At 43.3% G+C, this 20,964-nt stretch overlaps 2 protein-coding genes across 5 annotated transcripts in view; one reads left to right on the forward strand and one right to left on the reverse strand.

Moving 5' to 3' along the window:
- Positions 1 to 20,964, reverse strand: part of bcl2l16 (BCL2 like 16) — a 114,800-nt gene that overhangs the window by 45,077 nt on the left and 48,759 nt on the right. The window contains exon 2 of one of the 3 annotated variants that reach the window (XM_020525487.2): positions 18,960 to 19,306. The exons of 1 other annotated variant lie outside the window; for it this stretch is intronic. In XM_020525487.2, the coding sequence (XP_020381076.2) occupies positions 19,175 to 19,306 (132 nt within the window). In that variant the 3' untranslated portion in view covers positions 18,960 to 19,174. Of the gene's footprint in view, positions 1 to 18,959; positions 19,307 to 20,964 lie in introns of those variants that run through there. One more of the 3 variants, XR_007265296.1, reaches the window with a different exon arrangement.
- On the forward strand, positions 340 to 17,488 carry tmem82 (transmembrane protein 82). Of its 2 annotated transcripts, XM_048615078.1 has the most exons (6): positions 340 to 447; positions 529 to 601; positions 6,737 to 6,914; positions 10,667 to 11,075; positions 16,131 to 16,318; positions 17,122 to 17,488. In XM_048615078.1, exons 1-6 carry the CDS (start codon positions 366 to 368, stop codon positions 17,218 to 17,220), a joined length of 1,029 nt encoding a protein of 342 aa, XP_048471035.1. In that variant the 5' UTR covers positions 340 to 365; the 3' UTR covers positions 17,221 to 17,488. The 2 variants fall into 2 exon arrangements, with proteins under 2 accessions (XP_048471035.1, XP_048471036.1); XM_048615079.1 differs by lacking the exon at positions 6,737 to 6,914.

A 20,964-nucleotide genomic window follows, 5' to 3' on the forward strand; every position in this document is an offset into this window, starting at 1 on the left:
GAGCTATTTGCATTGCTTCGTGTAGGATTCAGAAATAATTTGCAATATTTGGGAATATTTTCCTATTTGAGTGGTATTTGTAGGTTTTTTGAGAGTTTTTTTTATAGGTATTTCAGATTTTGGGGTTTATTTTTGAATTTGCAGACTGCGAATGAGGTATTTTAAGTTTCTGGATGGTATATTTGCTGTTTGCCGGAGGGGGTTATATTTGTATGTTTGTAGTGAGCCGCTAGGGCTATTTGCGAGGTTCAGTTTCTGCTCGGGCAGCCGTCGGAAGCCACCAGCAGATGGTATTGCATTAAGCAGGCGGAGCCTGGACTTTCGACCCTGAACCTGAGATCAACAGAGCAGCGTGGAGCTTGGAAATGTGGCGCTTTCTGCGATGGTGCATTCCAAACTTCGGGTGGATTTCCCTGACTTCAAAATCCATCGACAGCCTGCTGCAGGGTGAGGAGGAGCATTGGGCTGTAAGCTGAACAAGGTCTCAATGAGATTCTGTTTCATTCTAACCCCGCTTTCTGTTCCCAGGTGTGATCGCGGCATGTACTGTCTCTATCCTCAACCGTTTGCTGCGGATTCACCTCCACATCCAGGGCTTGAAGTAAGTTTCTTTGTTTTTATTTCCCCTTTCGTGAGCATGGTTCTGTCGATTCTCCGAGAAAGACTTTCTGTCGGCTTTTATTCAGTCTGCTGATGAGTTCGTGTCAAATCCCAAATCACCTTGAGATGGTTACACAGAGAGAGGCCACAGGCTAGTGCGAGGGGAATGAACCTGAAGATTTTAAATAGCTACCTCTCTGGGATAGAGAGTCACAAAGACTGTACAGAACTGTTCTAGCACCTGTGAATGCAGATCAAAGTTTTTTTGTGAATAAAGTATATTTTTGTAATAAAAAATAGATTGTTTGCAATTTTAGAATTGTTAAAAAGGATGGCTGGGGTCTTGTGGTGCAGTGGTACAGTCTGTACCTCTGTGGCTTAAGGTCTGGATTCAAGTCCCATAGAGGTGTGCCACAGCATGTCTGAACAGGTTGATGAAAATAACAATCAGGTCATTGCAAATATCATCCTGAAACCCCTTTTTCAGATTTTAAAGGGCCCTAGTGGTACCTCCGAGACATAAGGCTGGGCTGCTCCAGTGGTCTGTTGTGACATAGAGTCATAGAGGTGTACAGCACGGAAACAGACCGTCTGGTCCAACTCATCCATGTCGACCAGATATCCTAAATAAATCCAGTCCCGTTTGCCAGCAATTGGCCCATATCCCTCTTAAACCCTTCCCGTTCATATATCTGTCCAGACGCCTTTTAAATGTTGTAGTTGTACCAGCTTCCACCACTTCCTCTGGCAGCTCGTTCCATACACACACCACCCACTGTGTGAAAAAGTTGCCCCTTTTAAATCTTTTTTAAATCTTTCCCTTCTAACCTTAAACCTATGTCCTCTAGTTTTGGATTCCCCCACCCCAGGGAAAAGACCTTGTCTATTCACCCTATCCATGCTCCTCATGATTTTATAAACCTCTATAAGATCACCCCTCAGCCTCCAACACTCCAGGGATAAAAGCCCCAGCCTATTCAGCCTCTCCGTATAGCTCAATACCTCCAACCTTGGCAACATCCTTGTAAATATTTTCTGAACGCTTTCAAGTCTCACAATAGCCTTCCTATCCAAACGCGACCAGAATTGTACGCTGTATTCCAAAAGTGGCCAAACCAATCTCCTGTACAGCTACAACATGACCTCCCAACTCCCAAACTCAATGCTCTGACCAATAAATGCAAGCATTCCAAAAGCCTTCTTCACTATCCTGTTTTCCATGGGATTCCACTTTCAAGGAACTGTGAAGCTGCACTCCAAAGTCTCTTTGTTCAGTAGCACTCTCCAGGACCTTACTATTAAGTGTATAAGTCCTGCCCTGATTTGCCTTCCAAAAATGCAGCACCTCATATTTATTTAAATTAAACTCGGTCTGCCATTCCTTGGCCCATTGGCCCATCTGATCAGGATCTCATTGTATTCTGAGGTAACCTCCTTCACTCTCCACTACACTTCCAATTTTGGTGTCATCTGCAAACTAACTAACCATACCTCCTATGTTTACATCCAAATCCTTTCTATAAATGACAAAAAGCAGTGGACCCAGCACTGATCCTTCTGGCACACCGCTGGTCACAGGCCTCCAGTCTGAAAAGCAACCCTCCATCACCACCCTCTGTCTTCCACCTTTGAGCCAGTTCTGTATCCAAATGGCTCGTTCTCCCTGTATTCCATGTGATCTAACCTTGCTAACCAGTCTACCCTGAGGAACCTTGTTGAATGCCTTACTGAAGTCCATATAGATCACATTTGCTGCTTTGCCCTCATCAATCCTCTTCGTTACTACTTCAAAAAACTCAGTCAAGTTAGTGGGACACGATTTCCCACATATAAAGCCACGTTGACTATCCCTAATCAGTCCTTGCCTTTTGAAACACATGTAAATCCTGTTCTTCAGGATTCCCTCCAACAACTTGTGCGCCACACCGATGTCAGGCTGACAGGTCTGTAGTTTCCTGGCTTTTCCTTACCACCTTTCTTAAATAGTGGCACCACGTTAGCCAACTCTGAGCAATTTGATTAAAAATGTCGACTGCTAAATACCTTTTCAAGTTTCAATTCAAGTCCAGTATGCAAATCTGGCACATTTCATAAAATTAACAAGAGAGGTTGAGAGTGAACCTCAGGTTTTGTGAGGCTAACAGCAGAGTTGTGTAGGTTATCCATCAGAATTGATAAATCTCCCTTGGCATAAGTTGCTGAGTGATTTTTTTTTATGTTAAAAGCAGCATTCACATCTAAACTCACTGTTATTTTGGCAGCATATCTAGAGCAATATTTGTAAGCAAAGGCCTCATTGCATCTGTTCATGTTTTGATGTTAAATATGGCTATTAAAACAATGCATCTCTCGTGGTAACACTAACTAGTTCATTCACCCCCTTAATAAAACCCTTCACAACCCATTCCTCACCTCTATGTAACCGCCAGCTAATAGCACCGTCTGGCAGATCCTGTCTACCTCACTATAACTTTGACATCCACACCATCTGAAACACAGTTCATGGAGCAGTGTGAAGGAGTTACTGCAGTCAGAAACGTGTGGCAACACTCTGACGTGCAATACTGATTGCCCAGTTCAAGTTAAAGCGGTTGACTCTTTTCTCATCCATTATTATCTTGTAACTCTGAGATTGGATGAATTAAGAGCCGAAGTAAGGTTTTTAGCCCCTCTCCAGTATGCTGCACCAGGCAATAAGATCATGGCTGATCTGATTTGGCCCTAACCCAGCTTTCCTGCCTGTCCCCCATTATCCTTGTTTTCCTTGTCAATCCAAACATTTTTACAACCTTCTGGGCTCCAAATTGAGTTCAACATGTTCAATTTGTGAATGCATTGATTCCCTTTCTTTTAGCTTTGCTGCACTCTCTGTCACCATGTCCTCTCTTTCCTCCCCTCACTCCAGTGGGACTGTTTGTTCTTTCCAGTCTGGCAGTTAGACACACCATTCTCACATTCCGATCACTTAATCTGAACTGCCAACATCCTTTCTCCCCCAGCATTCCAACACCCCCACCACCCCTGCCTATTGCATAAATGCAGCCCCCTCCACACTTCACTCCAGCTCTGACGAAGACTCATTTAGACTCCATGTTAGTTTGCTCTCTCTCCATGGATGCTGCCTGACCCACTGTGATTGCCAGCATTTTTTGTTTTCAGTCCATAAATCTGTCTAATTCAGCCTTAATACTGCGCGTTTCATTGTAGCATACTTTACAAAACCCCAAACCTTCAATTCAACATTTCCAGATATGCCATACATTCCTTTATTGTAGTTGTCAGTTATATTGTCACACTCCTCATTGTAGCAGTTTCAGATATATCTCAGAATTACAGTTGGTACTGTCTCCAAAATGCTCACATTCTTCAATATGATAGTCTTTGATTGACCCTGCACCCTTGTTGCAGCACTCTGATACATTGCACACTTTAATAGACATTGTCAAGTAACTGCCATGATATTAGACATGTTCCATACTTGGCTTCATGGGTCAGGCCCATTGTACAAAATTTAGAATAATGTACGTCTGTTTTTTTTTTCCCCCGTTTCAAGTGTTTCACTCATCATGTGATAAACAGACACAGTAGTTCCTGTTTCTGCTTTTTGAGAATCAGAACTAACTATTCTTAGCTTGAATGAAGACAGATTATTTAAATGTTCCAAAATCCATTTGGTACACTACTTCCACATACTGAGGAATTCAAACCCAAACCTATTTCAAACTCTGCTTTAGAATTTTAATGTCTAAGGTGATATGTGGCAGTTCTTACTGTAGAATGCAGAGAAAGTAGAAGAAGAATTTATTCTTTTACCCAGCGTATGTGATGGTTATTAGTTGCATACAGTGCTGTCTTAGCTGACCACTATCACCCTCTTTCTATAAACTTAAGGCTATCCAAAACTCTGGCTGTATCCTTCCTCGCACCAAGTCCTGTAAACTGATCATTCCAAAGGTCACTGAGCTGCAAGAGATCCTAGTGTTCCAACATCTCAAATTTAAAATTCTCATCTTTGTGTTAAGGTTACATCTTGACCTTTGTTCCTGATTAACTCTGTATCCTCCTGCAATACTTCATTAATTCTGCATTCCTCCAACTCTGGCTATTTGTGTGACCCACCTACCTTTGTCCCACTGTTGGCAGCTCTGCCTTCAGCTGACTAATCCTGAATTCTGGAATATGCCAACCCCTGCCCTACCAAACCTCTTTAATTCTCCCTCTTCCTGTAGGACACTCCGTAAAACCTCTTTCTTTGATCAAGTTTTTGGCCACCTATCCTCATGTCTCCTTTATTGGATCGGTGTCAATTTCTTGAAGCAATCACCTGTAAAATAACATTTTACAACATTAGCGGCACGATATAACTATAGTTTGTTGTGGACTAAATACTGGGTAATCGGTCACGTGATGTAATTGTTAACTTTGAACAGAGAGGTATCTTTGTGACTGAGAAATTGACTTCAGCTTTGGAAACAAAGAAGTCTGTGAGTGCTTCCCATCCAGTTTACAGCTTACTGTTCCTCCTTTATTTTCTATGTAGCCTTTGAATGTATTCCCCAGACACCTTAATACTACGGCTCCATTTCTTAACACAGTTGAACACATGAACTAGGAGCAGGAATAAGCCCCTAAAACCTGCTCTGTCATTTACTAAGATCATGGTTGGTCAGATTATTCCATGTTCCCATCTACCCTGATAACCTTTCACTCTCTTCCTTATCATGAATCTACCTACGTCTGCCTTAAAATTAGTCAAAGACTCTGCTTCCACCACCTTTTGAGGAAGAGAGTTCCAAAGACTTTCAACCCTCTGTCAAAACAAAATCATCATATCTCAGTCTTAAATGGCTTAAATCTTATTTTTAAACATGACCCAAAGTTCTAGATGCTCACAGAAGAGAAAACATCCTTTCTACATCTACAGTGTCAAGGCCCCTCAGGATCTTGTATATTTGAATCAAGTTTCCTTTTACTCATCTAATCTCCACTAGATACAAGCCTAGCCTGTCCAACCTTTCCTTAAAAAACAGTCCACCCATTCTCTGTTTTGGTATAGTAAACCTCTTCTGAACTGCTTTCAAAGCATTTCCATCTTTCCTTATATAAGGACATCAATACTGTATACAGTACACCAAGTGTGATCTCACTAATACCCTGTACAACTGAAGCTCCCTACATTTGTAATAAATTTCTCTCTCAGTCACTATATATTTCCTCAGCAGTTTCTTTTCTTATCCCATAAAGCCACTTCTAAGACTTTATTCTTCCTAATCATCGTCTACATGCTGCCTTTTAGTAACATCTTCAGCAAGTATGAGATCCTCCTTTGTATATGCACTCAGTTTTATCTCTCTTCCATTAGCATTGGCTTCAGAGCTGCAGTTGACGTGTTTGATTGTCAGTCTGATCTTTGATCCTGAATGATTCATAACTAACAGCAAATCAACATACAACATTTTACACCCTACCTCCACTCCTGTTCTATTATTGCTTTGATGATCAGTTGCTCTAAAGCCATCCTTGTTCAGATGAGATGTTAAACTAGTGCCTTGCCTTGATGCCTTTCGTGGCTGTTTATGAACACATGGCAGTATTCAAACAAGAATGAGGAATTATTCCAGCTTCCTGGCTAACATTCCTTATATAAAACCAGGGAAAATAAGTAAAAAATTTAATTCATATTATTGATTTTAGTGGATCTTCCTATATGCAATACAGCCAACAAAAAATAATTAATTGTGTGTAAAGCGTTTTGAGTTATCCCTGAAAGAGAACCCATAAGACAGTTGTGTTCTGCGGTAATTGTTTGCTGCTTCTTATTTATAGACTGGCAGAAAATATTCAAATAGCAATTAAAAAGGCATTGAGATTTTCCCCGTTTTCATCCTGAGAAATCGTTGGAAACAGAGGAGAGGAAACAGGGAGTGTTGAGAATGAGATTTCATCCCACCCTGATGAGAAAGCACAATGGAAATCAGTCATCCCAGAGCCATCCTCTGGTCCTGCCAGCAACTGCTCGGAGTGTAGACAAAGCACAAACTCTCTAGGCTCCTGTAGTGAAGACAGTGAAGAGTGTAGGAGGAAAACAAAAAGCTTGAATCAGTGATGAGGAAAATCTGCCATTTTATTGTTTCAGTGAACCTACCCGAGCTGGGGTCAGAGCTGCAAAATTGAATTCCCGGCGACAAATTCTGGATTCTCTATATTTTTGCATCCTGACCATCCTGTTCTCTGTTGTGGGATACAGAGTATCTTCTCTGATGGTACTTGAATTCTCCCTTCGAATCATTTCTACACTGCTTTCCAACAAAGATGTAAGTTTCTTTGGTTTTATTATGTTCCACGGGGTGACGCACAGAGCCAGTGAGTAATATTCACAAGATCCCTGCCCATCCAGATTATAGGATTCAAAGGTCACATTAGGTAATCAGTCACAATGATACTGATGTAACTGAAGGAGATTCCAATACTGGGAGATAAGAACTAGTGGTGAATTGTAGGCTAAGTACATATTGGTTGTTACTCATGCCTCATGTGCCATTTTTGTGTGACTCTTTCTACTCTTAGAACCATTAGTTGCAGGATCTCACAGGAACTCTACAGTGTTTTAAGTTTTAAACATTAACCATCCCACCAGACTCAAATTCCCTCTCTTGCTGGAGTAGTCTCTCTTCAACAGACACTACATTCACCTGAGCAAATCCCCCACTTAGATTCTTATTTTCAGGTGTTCTTTCCTCACTTGCAATTTTTCTCTCCTCCTTTCCTGCCTCTTGTTGAGGAACTGTACCAGATTTCTATTGCCATCCAAGTACTCATTCAAATGGCTGCTCGTCGTGTGTGAGACCTGAGGGTGAGTGTGAGTGGACTATTCCCTGCTAGAAGTGGGGCTCAGCTGTTCCTGTCCCTATCTGGGGTCAGTATGTCGGAGTCTTGCACACGGGGGTCTCTGGATACCAGTCAGAAGCAGGAACCCTGATTTTTACCTTTCACAATTCCAGATGTGCCTAGATCAGTTGTAACCCCTGCTGTCGTTAGCCAAACCATGTAATGCAGAGCAATCATCAGACTTGGAATCTTGCTATGCAGCTTAGTGCACTTATCAGCTGGGCTGTTTGGTCAGTGTCAGAGTCAAAAGCTGAGAGTTACTGCAGACATGAAAATTGCAAGAGTACAATCTAAGAACTGAGTTACAAGGAAAGAGCTGAAGGAGATGGGCTTTTAAGTCCTTGAAACAATTAATAACTGAAAATTAAACAGAAGCCCAACCCTGCCGGGTCTTCACCATCCCCCCCCAGACCTCCCCCTTACTGAGGACGAATGGTCAGTCCTCAGTTAAGGACTCACCTTTATCCCCCTCCACCCGCACATCAACGAATACCGCTCACACTTGGATGTTGAACAGTTTTTCTGCCGCCTCCGTGTTTACTTCTTTAAACGTGAGCCTAACCCTCCCTCTACTGACCCCTTCTCCCGCCTCCAACACACCCCCTCCTCCTGGACACCACCCCAAGGCCTCCTACCCTCCCTCGACCTCTTCATCTCCAACTGATGTCGAGACATCAATCGCCTCAACCTTTCCACCCACCACACCCACTCCAACCTCTTCCCCCACTGAATGTGCAGCCCTCCACTCCCTCCGCTCCAATCCCAACCTCACTATAAAACCCGCGGACAAGGGAGGCGCAGTTGTAGTATGGCGCACTGACCTCTACATCGCCAGCTCTCTGACACCTCCTCCTACCACCCCCTTGATCATGACCCCACCCCCAACCACCAAAACATCATCTCCCAGACCATTCACAACCTCATCACTTCTTCAGGTGACCTCTTACCCACGCCTCCAACCTCATTGTTCCCCAACCCCGCACCGCCCGTTTCTATCTCCTTCCCAAAATCCACAAACCTGACTGCCCTGGTCAACCCATTGTCTCTGCCTGCTCCTGCCCCACCGAACTTATCTCCACTTATCTTGACTCCATTTTCTCCCACTTGGTCCAGGAACTCCCCATCTACGTCCATGACACCACTCACGCCCTCCACCTCTTCCAAAACTTCCGATTCCCTGGTTCCCAACACCTCATCTTTACCATGGACATCCAGTCCCTATACACTTGCATTCCCCATGCAGATGGCCTAAAAGCCCTCCGCTTCTTCCTGTCCCGCAGGCCCAACCAGTCCCCCTCCACTGACACCCTCATCCGCTTAGCTGAACTCGTCCTCACCCTTAACATCTTCTCTTTCAATTCCTCCCACTCCCTACAGACAAAGGGGGTGGCCATGGGTACCCGCATGGGCCCAAGCTATGCCTGCCTCTTTGTAGGATACATGGAACAATCCCTCTTCGTACCTACACTGGCCCTAAACCCCACTTCTTCATCCGTTACATCGATGACTGTATCGGCGCCACCTTGTGCTCCCACGAGGAGCTCGAACAGCTCATCCACTTTACTAACACCTTCCACCCCAACCTTAAATTCACCTGGACCATCTCCGATACCTAACTCTCCTTCCTGAACCTCTCTGTTTCCATCTCTGGCAATCGCCTGGAAACCGATATCCATTTCAAGCCTACCGACTCCCACAGCTACCTAGAATACACCTCCTCTCACCCACCTTCCTGCAAAAATGCGATTCCCTGTTCCCAATTCCTTTGCCTCCGCCACATCTGCTCCCGAGATGAGGCATTCCACTCCCGGACATCCCAGATGTCCTCGTTTTTCAAGGACCGCATCTTTCCCTCCACAGTGGTCGAAAACGCCCTCGACCGTGCCTCTCGCATTTTCCGCAACTCATCCCTCACACCCCCTCCCCGCACTAACAACCAAAACAGAATCCCCCTCGTCCTCACGTACTACCCCACGAAACTCCAGATCCAACGCGTCATCCTGCGGCACTTCCGCCATCTGCAATCTGACCCCACTACCAAAGACATTTTTCCCTCCCCACCCTTATCTGCCTTCCGGAGGGACCACTCTCTCCGTGACTTCCCTTATCCGCTCCACACTCCTCACCAGCCCCACCACCCCCGGTACTTTTCCCTGCAACCGTAGGAAGTGCTACACCTGCCCCTACACCTCCCCCCTCACCCCCATCCCAGGCCCCAAGAAGACCTTCCACATCAAACAGATGTTCACCTGCACATCTGCCAATGTGGTATACTGCATCCACTGTTCCCGATGTGGCCTCCTCTACATCGGGGAAACCAAGCGGAGGTTCGGGGACCGCTTTGCGGAACACCTACGCTCGGTTCACGACAAACAACTGCACCTCCCAGTCGCAAACCATGTCAACTCCCCCTCCCACTCCTTGGACGACATGTCCATCCTGGGCCTCCTGCAGTGCCACAACAATGCTACCCGAAGGTTGCAGGAACAGCATCTCATATTTCATTTGGGAACCCTGCAGCCCAAGAGTATCAATGTGGACTTCACAAGCTTCAAAATCTCCCATCCCCCAACCGCACCCCAAAACCAGTCCAGCTCGTCCCCGCCCCCCTAACCTGTCCTTCTTCCCACCTATCCACTCCTCCCACCTCAAGCCCCACCCCCATCTCCTACCTACTAGCCTCATCCCACCTCTTTGATCTGTCCATCTTCCCTGGACCGACCTATCCCCTCCCTAACTCCCCACCTACACTCACCTTTAGTGGCTCCACCCCCGCCTCTTCGACCTGTCTGTTTCCTCTCCACCTATCTTCTCCTTTATCCATCTTCTATCTGCCTCCCCCTCTCTCCCTATTTATTTCAGAATCCCCTTCCCCTCCCCCATTTCTGAAGAAGGGTCTAGACCCGAAACGTCAGCCTTCCTGCTCCTGTGATGCTGCTTGGCCTGCTGTGTTCATCCAGCCCTGCACCTTGTTATCTCAGAAAATCTGGAACATCACTGATAATTCATTGTAAGCAACAGGTACAGAGCATGAGTGTGTAAATGGACAAGTTGTGACCAGAGGTAATAGGGGTACAAAGGGACAGGCAACTGTTTTCTTGTCTATAAAGTTAATTTGTTATTAATTTGAACACAACTAAATATAAGTGTAAGACTGAACTTTTAAACTGGCTTTCAGGGAACCTTCAGGACACAGATCTTCCTATTGTGCCAGTTCTCTGTGGGATGTGGGATGACGACCAGCCTGAGCTTCCTGAATGATGGGGCTCCTCACTCCACACTAAGCTTGACGCTAAGTACTGGCCTCGCTGGCCTCCTCATGTGGTATGTATGGAAACTGGCAAAGCACATCAACACAATGTATGAATTGCACAGTGCAGAGCGGTACTGTGGGGTGTGCATCCTGCTCCTGACCACCTGGCATCAGATTCCTAGGCTGCTGTGCAATGCCTTGAAGGTTGTGTTCATTGTTGCCGATACGGCAGCCATCTTCCTCATTAACAGCGACTTCATCACCACATCCGAGGCAATAAGATTTTGGACTCCCCTGACCATCTGCTACACCCTCCTGGTTATTTACATGCAAGGTGAGAATTGGTGGTATAGTGACACAGGAAATTGTTATCAATCTAGTAGATTACTATGAAGTGAAAGGGGGAAGCCAAGGCCATCTATCCTTACTCTGCAGTGAATTAATGGACTACCTGGTGTGATACCATGCTGTACACGCCAGTAAGGTTCCAGGTTCTATACACCGTTTGTATTGAGTTGACTGATCTAAGCCAAGGATGGCTGTTGGAATTTTGGTATCTCAGGATTAAGGAACATGTGAGAGAGGTTAGAGACAACAAGGTGCAGAGCTGGATGAACACAGCAGGCCAAGCAGCATCATAGGAGCAGAAAGGCTGACGTTTCGGGCCTAGACCCTTCATCAGAGAGGTTCTTGTGATGCAGTGCTGATGTCTGTATCTCTGAACTAGGAGGTCCAGATTCAAGTCCCACCTGCTACAAAAGTGTATCATTGCGTATCAGAACAGATTGATAAGAAATATCTTGCAGAGGAGTTGGGGGTGGGGGAGGGTTGGAGGATAAATCCGCCAAGGTTCTAAGCCTGATCAGTACCCAGTGTTCCTTTTCAGAGGTTGTGCAGTGTGGATGAGGGGTGTGGTAGGATCAAGTCAGCTGTGAAACTCTCATGAAAGAATATATCCTATCAAGACTTATTGCTGAGGAGCATGTGTAACACTGGAATGGAATACTGTGTGGTAGCCAACAGCTGTGGAACTTGTGCCACAGGGAAGGAGCTTGTGTCCTCGGGAAAGGAAAGGGAGAAATGGGACAAACATGGTAATTCTGTCAAAACTTCAATTTGACCTCCCTGCTTTGAAAACAAAATCTTGTTGATTTTATTCTAGTTAACTGGCTATTTAGCCCTTCAGTGTACTTGCCTCTCTATAATCTGTGGAAAACTTGAAATGTGGAAGTTTAGGAGGAATTGTAAACTAAGAGAGCTAAGTGCAGTAGGAATTATAATCAGCAAAAGGGAGATATTCTTTGCAACTATGAAGAGAAATGATAAGAACCAGGAAGTTGTTAGAAGATGGTGGAGCCCTAAGCTGCCCCAGCAATATATCCTTTGTTGAATGCATAGCTCTGCTGTTTAACCTCCCATCCTTCCTGTCTGCCTCCGTCCCTTCTTCTGTTGGTAGCAGAACCTTTAGTTTCCTCATTGATACACTTTGTTAATCCTCTCTAAACATACCCATCTTTTAAAAACTTTTTGATCCAGCTTTCATGTATTAATTTCTTCCTTCCTGATTAGTGTTTTGTTTCTGTATCCCTATTGGGTAGTATTGTCAGAGAATTGTACAATACAAAGATAGCTCATTTTGTCCAACTGGTCAATGGCAGTTTTTATACACCGCACTGTAATCCTTGTGGAGATAAAGTCCCGCCTTTACTTTGAGAATACCTTCCATTGTCTTCTGTGGCACTATCACTGTGCTAAATGGGGCAGACTTCAAACAAATTTAACAACTCAACACTGAGCATTCATGAGGCACTGTAGCCATTAACAGCAGCTGAATTGTACTCCAGCACAATTTGCAATCTCTTGACCTGGTATTGCGCTCACTCAACCATTATCATCAAGCCAGGGGATCAACCCTGGTTCAGTGGAGCATGCAGGAGGGCATGCCAGGAACAGCACCAGGCATACCTGAAAATGAAGTGTCAATCTAGTGAAGCTACCAGTCGTGACTTGTGGTGGATAATTAAACGAATCACTGGAGGAGGAGGCACCATAAAAATCCCCATCCTTAATGATGGAAGAGCACAACACATCAGTGTAAAGGATAAGGCTGAAGCATTTGCAGTAACCTTCAGCCAGAGTGCCAAGTAGATGATCCATCTCAGCCTCCTCCAATAGTCCCCAGGATTACAGATACCAATCTTCAACCTATTCAGTTCACTCCATGTGATATCAAGAAATGGTTAGAGGCACTGGATACTGCAAAGGCTATGGGCCCTGACAACATTCTGGCAATAGTGCTAAGATTTGTGCCCCAGAGCTTGCCGCTGCCCTAGCCAAGCTGTTCCAATGCAGTTACAACACAGGCATCTACCTGACAATGTGGAAAATTGCCCAGGTATGTCCTATTCACAAAAAGCAGGACAAATCTGTCCCAGCCAATTACTGCCCCATCAGTCCACTCGCAATCATCGATAAAGTGATGGAAGGTGTCATCAACAGTGCTATCAAGCAGCACCTCCTCAGCAGTAAACTGCCCAGTTTGGGTTTTGTCAGGGCCGTTCAGCTCCTGACTTTATTACAGCATTCGATCAAACATGGTCAAGACAGCTTAATTCCATTCAACTGATTGATTCCAGTTTTGCTAGAGCTCTGTGATGCAACAATCAGTATCAGGGGACTGGTTGGAGTCATATCCAGCACATAGGAGGATGGTTATTGTTGTTGGAGGTCAGTCATCTCAGCTCCAGGACATCTCTGCAGGAGTTCCTTAGGGTAGTGTCCTAGGCCAAGCCATCTTCAACTCCTTTATCAATGACCTTCCATCTATCATAAAGTCAGGTGGGGATGTTTGTTGATGATTGCACAATGTTCAGCACATTCACAAGTCCTCAGACATTGAAGCAGTCCAAACCGTCAGCCTTCCTGCTCCTCTGATGCTGCTTGGCCTGCTGTGTTCATCGAGCTCTACACCTTGTTATCTCAGATTCTCCAGCATCTGCAGTTCCTACTATCTCTGATACAGTTTTAACCCCACTGCGAAGCATCTTCTAAGATGCTTAGCCTGAAGAAGTTACCCTCCTCCCTCCGGACAAACCTCAGGGGATCTCTCCTCTCCACCTATCTTCTCCTCTATCCATCTTCTATCTGCCTCCCCCTCTCTCCCTATTTATTTCAGAACACCCTTCCCCTCCCCCATTTCTGATGAAAGGTCTAGGCCTGAAACATCAGCCTTCCTGCTCCTAGGATGCTGCTTGGCCTGCTGTGTTCATCCAGCTCTGCACCTTGTTGTCTCAGATTCTCTGGCATCTGCAGTTCCTACTATCTCTGGACAATATCTGTATTTGGGCTGACAAGTGGCAAGTAACATTCACGCCACACAAATGCCAGGCAATGACCATCTTCAATAAGAGACAATCTAACTACCGTCCCTTGACATTCAATGGTGTTGCACCCATTGTATCCTCCAACATCAACATTGACCAGAAACTTAAAAGGACTTATCACATAAACACAATGGCTACAAGAGTAGGTCAGAGGCCAGGAATACTGCAATGATTAACTCACGTCCTGACTCCCCAAAGCCTGTCCACCATCTATGAGGTATAAGTCAGGAGTGTGATGGAATACTCCCCACTTGCCTGGATGAGTGCAGCTCCAACAACATTCAAGAAGCTTGACAGAATACAAGAGAAAATAACTCGCATGATTGGCACCACATCCACAACTATCCACTCCCTCTACCACCGACACTCATTAGCAGGTAGTGTGTACTACCTGCAAGATGCACTGCAGAAATTCATCAAAGATCCTCTGACAGCACCTTCCAAATCCCCAACCACTTCCATCTAGAAGGACAAAGGCAGCAGATACATGGGAGCACCACCACCTGAAAGTTCCCCTCCAAGCCCTCACCATCCTGACTTGGAAATACATCACCATTCCTTCAGTGTAGCTGGGTCAAAATCCCGGAATTCCCTCCCTAAGAGTGTAGTGGGTCTACCTTACAGCACATGCAGTGGTTCAGGAAGGCAGCTTGCAACTACACTCTCAAGGGCAACGAGGAACAGGGAATAAATTTGGGCCAGCACAGAAACACCTTCACCCCACGAGTGAAATACACTAGGCTCATTTAACCATGTTTATCACAGTCTATCAACATAGCTATCTATTTTCACCCTCATTTGTTTGTCTTGCTTCCCCTTAAATGCATCTATCCATGCTATTTACTTCAGCTACTTAACGTGGGATAAACTTCCACATTCTTCTTACCAGTCTCTGGGCATATGAGTATCTCCTTAATTTTTTATTTGACTTGATTTATTATAATGACATGTACCGAGATACAGTTTAAAAAGTATTGTTTTGTGTGCTAAACAGACAAATCATACCTTACATAAATACATCAGGGTAATGGAACAGAATAAAGTGTTACAGCTGCAGAGAATTGGATTTATTGGATTGATTAGTGACTACATTGTATCAATGGTCTATAATTTTGAATTCACCCACTCTCCCTTCCCACAGAGTGGTAAATTTACCACATCAGACCCCTTAATAATTCTAAAAGCCTTGATCAAGTATTTGCTCAACTGACTAGACTGGCTTTTCTAGAGTGAAGAATTCAACCTGCTCGCGCTTTCCTGATAAATATAACGTCTCAGCTTCAGTGCCATCTTTTTAAATCATATCAATTTTAAAATTCTCAAACTTGTTTTCAAATCACTGCACAGTTTTGTCCTCTCTCTGTCTCCAACTCAACGACCTTCAAAATATCAGCACTCCTCTCATTCTGACCTATTGAGCATTCCTGATTTTAATTGCTCCACAATTGGTGGTTATACCCTCAGCTGTTTAGGCCTTAGAATTCCCTTTTAAAACCTCTCTGCCTGTTGACTATTTTTTCTCCTTTAAGACATTACCTAAAACCCATTTTGACTAAAGTCATCTACCCTAATTTCTCCTTATATGGCTTGGTATCTCATTTAGTTTTATAATGCTCCTGCCTTGGGACCTTTTATTATGTTAACGGTGCTATACAAGTGCAAGCTGTGGTTGTAAATTGTCTTTTGTACTTTCCCCAGTGCTTCAACATTATTTTTTTGGAAGACCAGAACTGCTCACAGTAAGTGCAGTTCAATGGAATTTCTGTACAACAAAAATTATCTGCTTTTGAATTTGATTCCTGTAGATCTGAACCTAGGTGCTTTGTTAGAATGTCTACATGGCTTTGTTAACCTGTTTTACTACTTGTAATGACTTTTAAATCTCTACCTTTTAGATTCCTGGATTTGTAAATGACCTTGGAGCATTTTTTTAATGTTAAATGGTTGGATGGTGCAATCCTTTCTATTTAGGTGCTGTTGTAAATGATTTCTTTATCATTTTTCAGAGGAGCAGAAGCAGAATCCAACTGAGCAGAGTGTCTACCAGACAGTGGCAGTAAGGATGGGTGGGCTCCTGATTTTGACCCTGACAATTGGGAAGTGGATGGACGTGTTCCACGTTGTCCTATCACTGGTCGGAGAGCTGTTGTGTTTGCTTCAAGTGGGACAAATGCGGGAAGCCTGCAGACAACAAGTATGTAAGGCAGTAGTTTCTTAGCTTCTCCTTCCTACCAGAGGTGACTAGATCAGACCATATTTTAGAAAGTTGTAACCCCTTCCAGAAGTTGATAACAGGAAACACTGTGGCCAAGAAGCTGATTTTGTTTACAACTTTGAGAGATCTATGCAAAGATTTAGTCCAGTATGTCTCCTCACTGTATATAATTCCATGTCTGTCTTTTAGACATTTATTTTAATTATTTTTAAAGTTGATGCTGCACTTATATTTTCCGTTAGCATTTCCTCGTGTAATGACATTCATCTATCTCTTTGTTAAATATAATTAAGAGCACAGTAATATTGCTGAAAAAGGGCACATTTTGACCAAAGCTTTATGTCTTAGACTCACAGAACAATTTGCAAGAATACCAATGCAAGGTGAAATCAACATTTGTACTGTAGAAAAGGCAAGTGTTGGTTGTTTGTCAAGAATATTCTATTTTTTAGAGGTGTCACAGTGGAGAATACACCAGTTAATGATGACTGACAATTGACAACCATGCTTTATTTAAATTTTAAACCAGGCAGTTTGACTCTGATTATTCACAGTTAGAGGTCACACGACACCAGGTTATAGTACAACAGGTTTATTTGAAATCACAAGCTTTTGGAGTGCTGCTCCTTCATCAGGTGAAGTGAACCCCTTTTTTGCATTAGAATTTGCCTTCCACTGGGAGTTGAACCCTGAACGTTTGACACAGATGTGAGTGTGCCACCAACTGAGCCACAGTTGACACATTAAAATGTCATTAAACCGAAACATATTATATTTTACAGGATTCCTCAGGAGCCAGTCTCGGTATCACAGCCTTCAGAACCACAGTAAGACCAACCCAGCAAAGTGCACAGCAGAGGTCAAGAGTATCTGACACGTAAACCATGGATGACCAAAAAGACAGCAGCTGAATGAGGAATAGACCAAGATCCTGCACTTAGACCTACTGATTTAGCAGCCTGGTGCAGCTTGATCGATTCTGAGCTTCAGCTCCTTTCATTTAGTGTTTATTTGGCTGTTTGTATACTGTAGAGACTTGGAGAGAGGGGTAAAGGTTGCAGGCAATCACATTGGGAAGCTACCTTTCTCTCAATATTAGTGTTTGTTGCTATATATAAATGAAAACTGAGAACATAACCTCAAAACTTACATTTTCTGCTATCATTGCTTCATTATCACATTAAAAATATGGGTAATTGAGCCGGGGAGTGACCATTTCACCTTGAAGCAACATTTCAAACCCCCAGTTGGTCATGTTTCTGTGGAGCAAATGACCAACCCGCATGTCTTAATTATTAAAGCTAAAGGCCACCCCTTGCCTTTTCTTCACCTCCATGCTCTGTGGACGAAGGCTATGATAATAAAATGAGAAGATGCCATGTCTGATTGTCTGATCTTGCAGTATGCATTGATCTCAATGGGAGCACTGCTAAAGGTACTACACTTACCATAATCATCCAGAGATAGAAAAGGAAAAATGTAACCAGAGATCACTGATCACTGCTCAAAGTGAGGTGAGGGATGGGATTGGTGGGTTCAGTTTTAATTCTCCCTTGAGTCAAAAACTCTCCCAATACTCAATGTCTGGGTCTCTGTGTGAAGAATGGAAACTGGGAGGGTGATACTGGAGGTGCCGCTTGGCATCTCTGAAACCTGAACTGGGAAAGAGTTGCCATATTCAGGATAGGAAGTTTGAAAATTGGATGAAAAAGTTGTAAACTCAGTAATGTGGCACCGATAAATGATTTTAAAGTGAATTAGTCGAGTTACCTGTCCATTAGTTGTTTGTGTCCATTTCCACTTTGCATCTGGAATGTTTTGTATAAGGTTAATGAAAATGAATCAGTGGCTACTGTCAGGTGACTGCATTGTCAGTGGAACCGTACCAGCAGACTGCTGTGAATGGGTGCAGCCATCTTCCACTGGGGTGCAACACGATGCATATCCCAGGAGGCGTATTGGCATTCACCTAGGTTCCAGGGTCAATCAATGCATTCAAGAATTTGGCAGCTTTGTAAATGCCAAGTTTTACTTTATGCAGTGGAAACTCATTCGGTGTATTTGTGAAATAAAACAAAGAACCGGAGATGCTGGAAATCTGAAACAAAACAGAAATGGCTGGTGAAACAGAGCAGGTCTGACAGGGTCCGTGGGGCAAAAGCAGAGTTAATATTTTGAGTTCTGATGAAGAGCCACTGAACTCAAGATGTTTCTGAGTTTTGCCAGTAATTTCTGTTTCTATTTCTGGGCATTTGTGACTCAGTTTTTTGCAGAGTAATTTTCAGCAACCCATTTGGATTCTACGAGACACGGGATGGAAATCAGAGCAAATATGTTAAAGAATTGCATTTTCCTAATGATATTAGGGGTGTGTGGATTTTCCAGCAGAAATCAGTAGTAATGATGTCTTTTGTCCACTGGATGGCGGGACTAACTCAGTTTATTTTGTCAATATTATTTGTCACATTTCCAATTTCCTTCACTGCCCCCCTCCGCCACAATCTGGTAAAATATAGAAATGCTGGGACAAGATAGGACTTGATACTGAATGCAGAAGAGACACTGTTATCATACAAACTAGTTGCACGGAAAGGTTAAACAAAATTACTCAAATCACCTCTTATGATTAAGCACAGAATTTATCCAATTAATGAATCTCATACATGCAGTAGTGCAAGTTATCTGGTGTTCACGTTGTGTGAAAGTACTCGTCTATTTTGCAGGAACAGTTCATCCCAGGCAGCAGGAATTAAAATTGGTTAATCCACTTTGGTGTAGAGAATGAAGTGAAACAGGCTGATGGTGAATGTCTCAAAAAGTCTGTGATCAATTCCATCAGCATAACCTTCTCCTGTAAATGTAGTAAGTCAGGGACATGGCACCCAGCAGGAGTAACATTCCACAGCATGCTCGGAAGATAGTATGTTCAGGTTCTTCCTTCCTAGCAAAGCGCTCTATGAAACCAGACTGAGAAAGAAAGAAGACAGCAGATTGAGCTGGGAAGAAATACTTGCTTTATATCATTATCTTCTCATGTGTTTCAAGAATACCTCAACCTGTACAGTAAAATAATACAGCAATGAAATGAATGATCGGTTTTAGTTCTTCATGCTGTTAGTGCAAGAAAGATTGTTAACCAGGAGAATTTTATTGTCATTTTCAAGCAATGTCATGGGTGCTCAGTGTTCACCTGTGTCCATTAGCAGTAAAATTTAGCCCTGCCTGTGTTTCTTTGTTTTAAAATCCAATAATCATTTACATAGTGGGCCTACTTCTCTCAACTCGAGTAGGATTGGATTTGGGTGATTGCGACAAGGGGGTTTATGCACGTGTTGAATTCTTTGGTTCTATCTGATCCTGGCACAGGCAACATTAACCATTCAATGAGGCATTTAGAAACTTTACCCACCCATTTTAATCAATAGGCTGGATGTAACATTTGCAGTTAGTTTGAGGTGAGCCACCGTGGCTGTAGGGAATCTGGAATTCATTCAGTGAATGGGTCACATACGATAAAAAGCTGGACCTTTAGAGACTGAGACACTAGTTATTGTCTTTCTGACCTAGATCCATAGAATGATTAAGGCACAGAAGGTGGATATTTGACCTGTTGCATCCATACTGGTTATCTGCAAAAGCAATTCCGTTAATTCAACTTCCCACCTTTTTCCTGTGACCTTTCTAATTATTTTCTGTGCAGATAATTATTCAGTTCCCTTTTGAAAACCATGATTAAGTCAGTCTTTGCACCATTCCCAGCCAATGCAATCCAGAACATTATTACTTGTTGCATAAAAAGATTTTCCTCCTAGTTCTTTTGCCACTCACCTCAATTCAGTATCCTCTGGATCTTAATCATTCCACCAATGGGAACAGCTTTTCCCATCCAGACCCCTCAAGAGGTTGAAATCCTGTACCAATTTCCTCAATCTTCTCTGAAGGAGATCAGGATGATCTCCTTAATCTATCCACACTTTGAGTTCCTTCATTCCTGGAACCATTTTAATCTTTAAAAATGATGTGTAGGCAATAGAAATTTAATATGGTATCCAGATTTAGATGCAGTTCACCAGCTGAGGCCAATGCATTAAGGGTTCCCCGTAATTTATTTGATTTTGTATTCCATGCCTCCATTTTTGTACTCCATTTTCTAAGCCCAGTATCCCATATACTTTATTAACCACTTTCTCAACCTGCCTTTCTCCCTTCAATAACTTTTGCAAATGTATCACAAGTGTCTTTGTTTTTGCACTTCTATTAGAATTATATTTTTTATTTTATATTGGCTTTACTTCTTTAAAATTCATCTACTGCATGTCTGCCTATTACTTCAATCTTTTCTATATCCTTTTAAAATTGATCACTATCCTCCTTGCAGTTTACATTACTTTCAGTTTGATGGTACCTGCAAATTTTGAAATTGTGCTCTGCCAAAGACAATATCAGTAATTTAGATCAAGAAAAGCAGTGGCCCTTGGGGATTCCCACTATATAGCTTCCTCCAGTCCAAAAGCAATCATTTGCTACAATAAAAACCAAAAGAACTGCGGATGCTGTAAATCAGGAACAAAAACAAAGTTGCTGGAAAAGCTCAGCAGGTCTGGCAGCATCTGTGAAGGAGAAAA

Source organism: Rhincodon typus, chromosome 31 (assembly GCF_021869965.1).
Source record: "Rhincodon typus isolate 14 chromosome 31, sRhiTyp1.1, whole genome shotgun sequence".
In the NCBI taxonomy this organism is placed as follows: domain Eukaryota; kingdom Metazoa; phylum Chordata; class Chondrichthyes; order Orectolobiformes; family Rhincodontidae; genus Rhincodon; species Rhincodon typus.

What these genes read in the sequence shown, in the direction of transcription:
- tmem82 (XM_048615078.1), top strand. Translation starts at nt 366, where the DNA reads ATGTGGCGCTTTCTGCGATGGTGCATTCCAAACTTCGGGTGGATTTCC. An exon ending in CATCGACAGCCTGCTGCAGG is followed by an intron (nt 448 to 528) that starts GTGAGGAGGAGC and finishes TTCTGTTCCCAG; the next exon opens with GTGTGATCGCGGCATGTACT. An exon ending in CTCCACATCCAGGGCTTGAA is followed by an intron (nt 602 to 6,736) that starts GTAAGTTTCTTT and finishes TTATTGTTTCAG; the next exon opens with TGAACCTACCCGAGCTGGGG.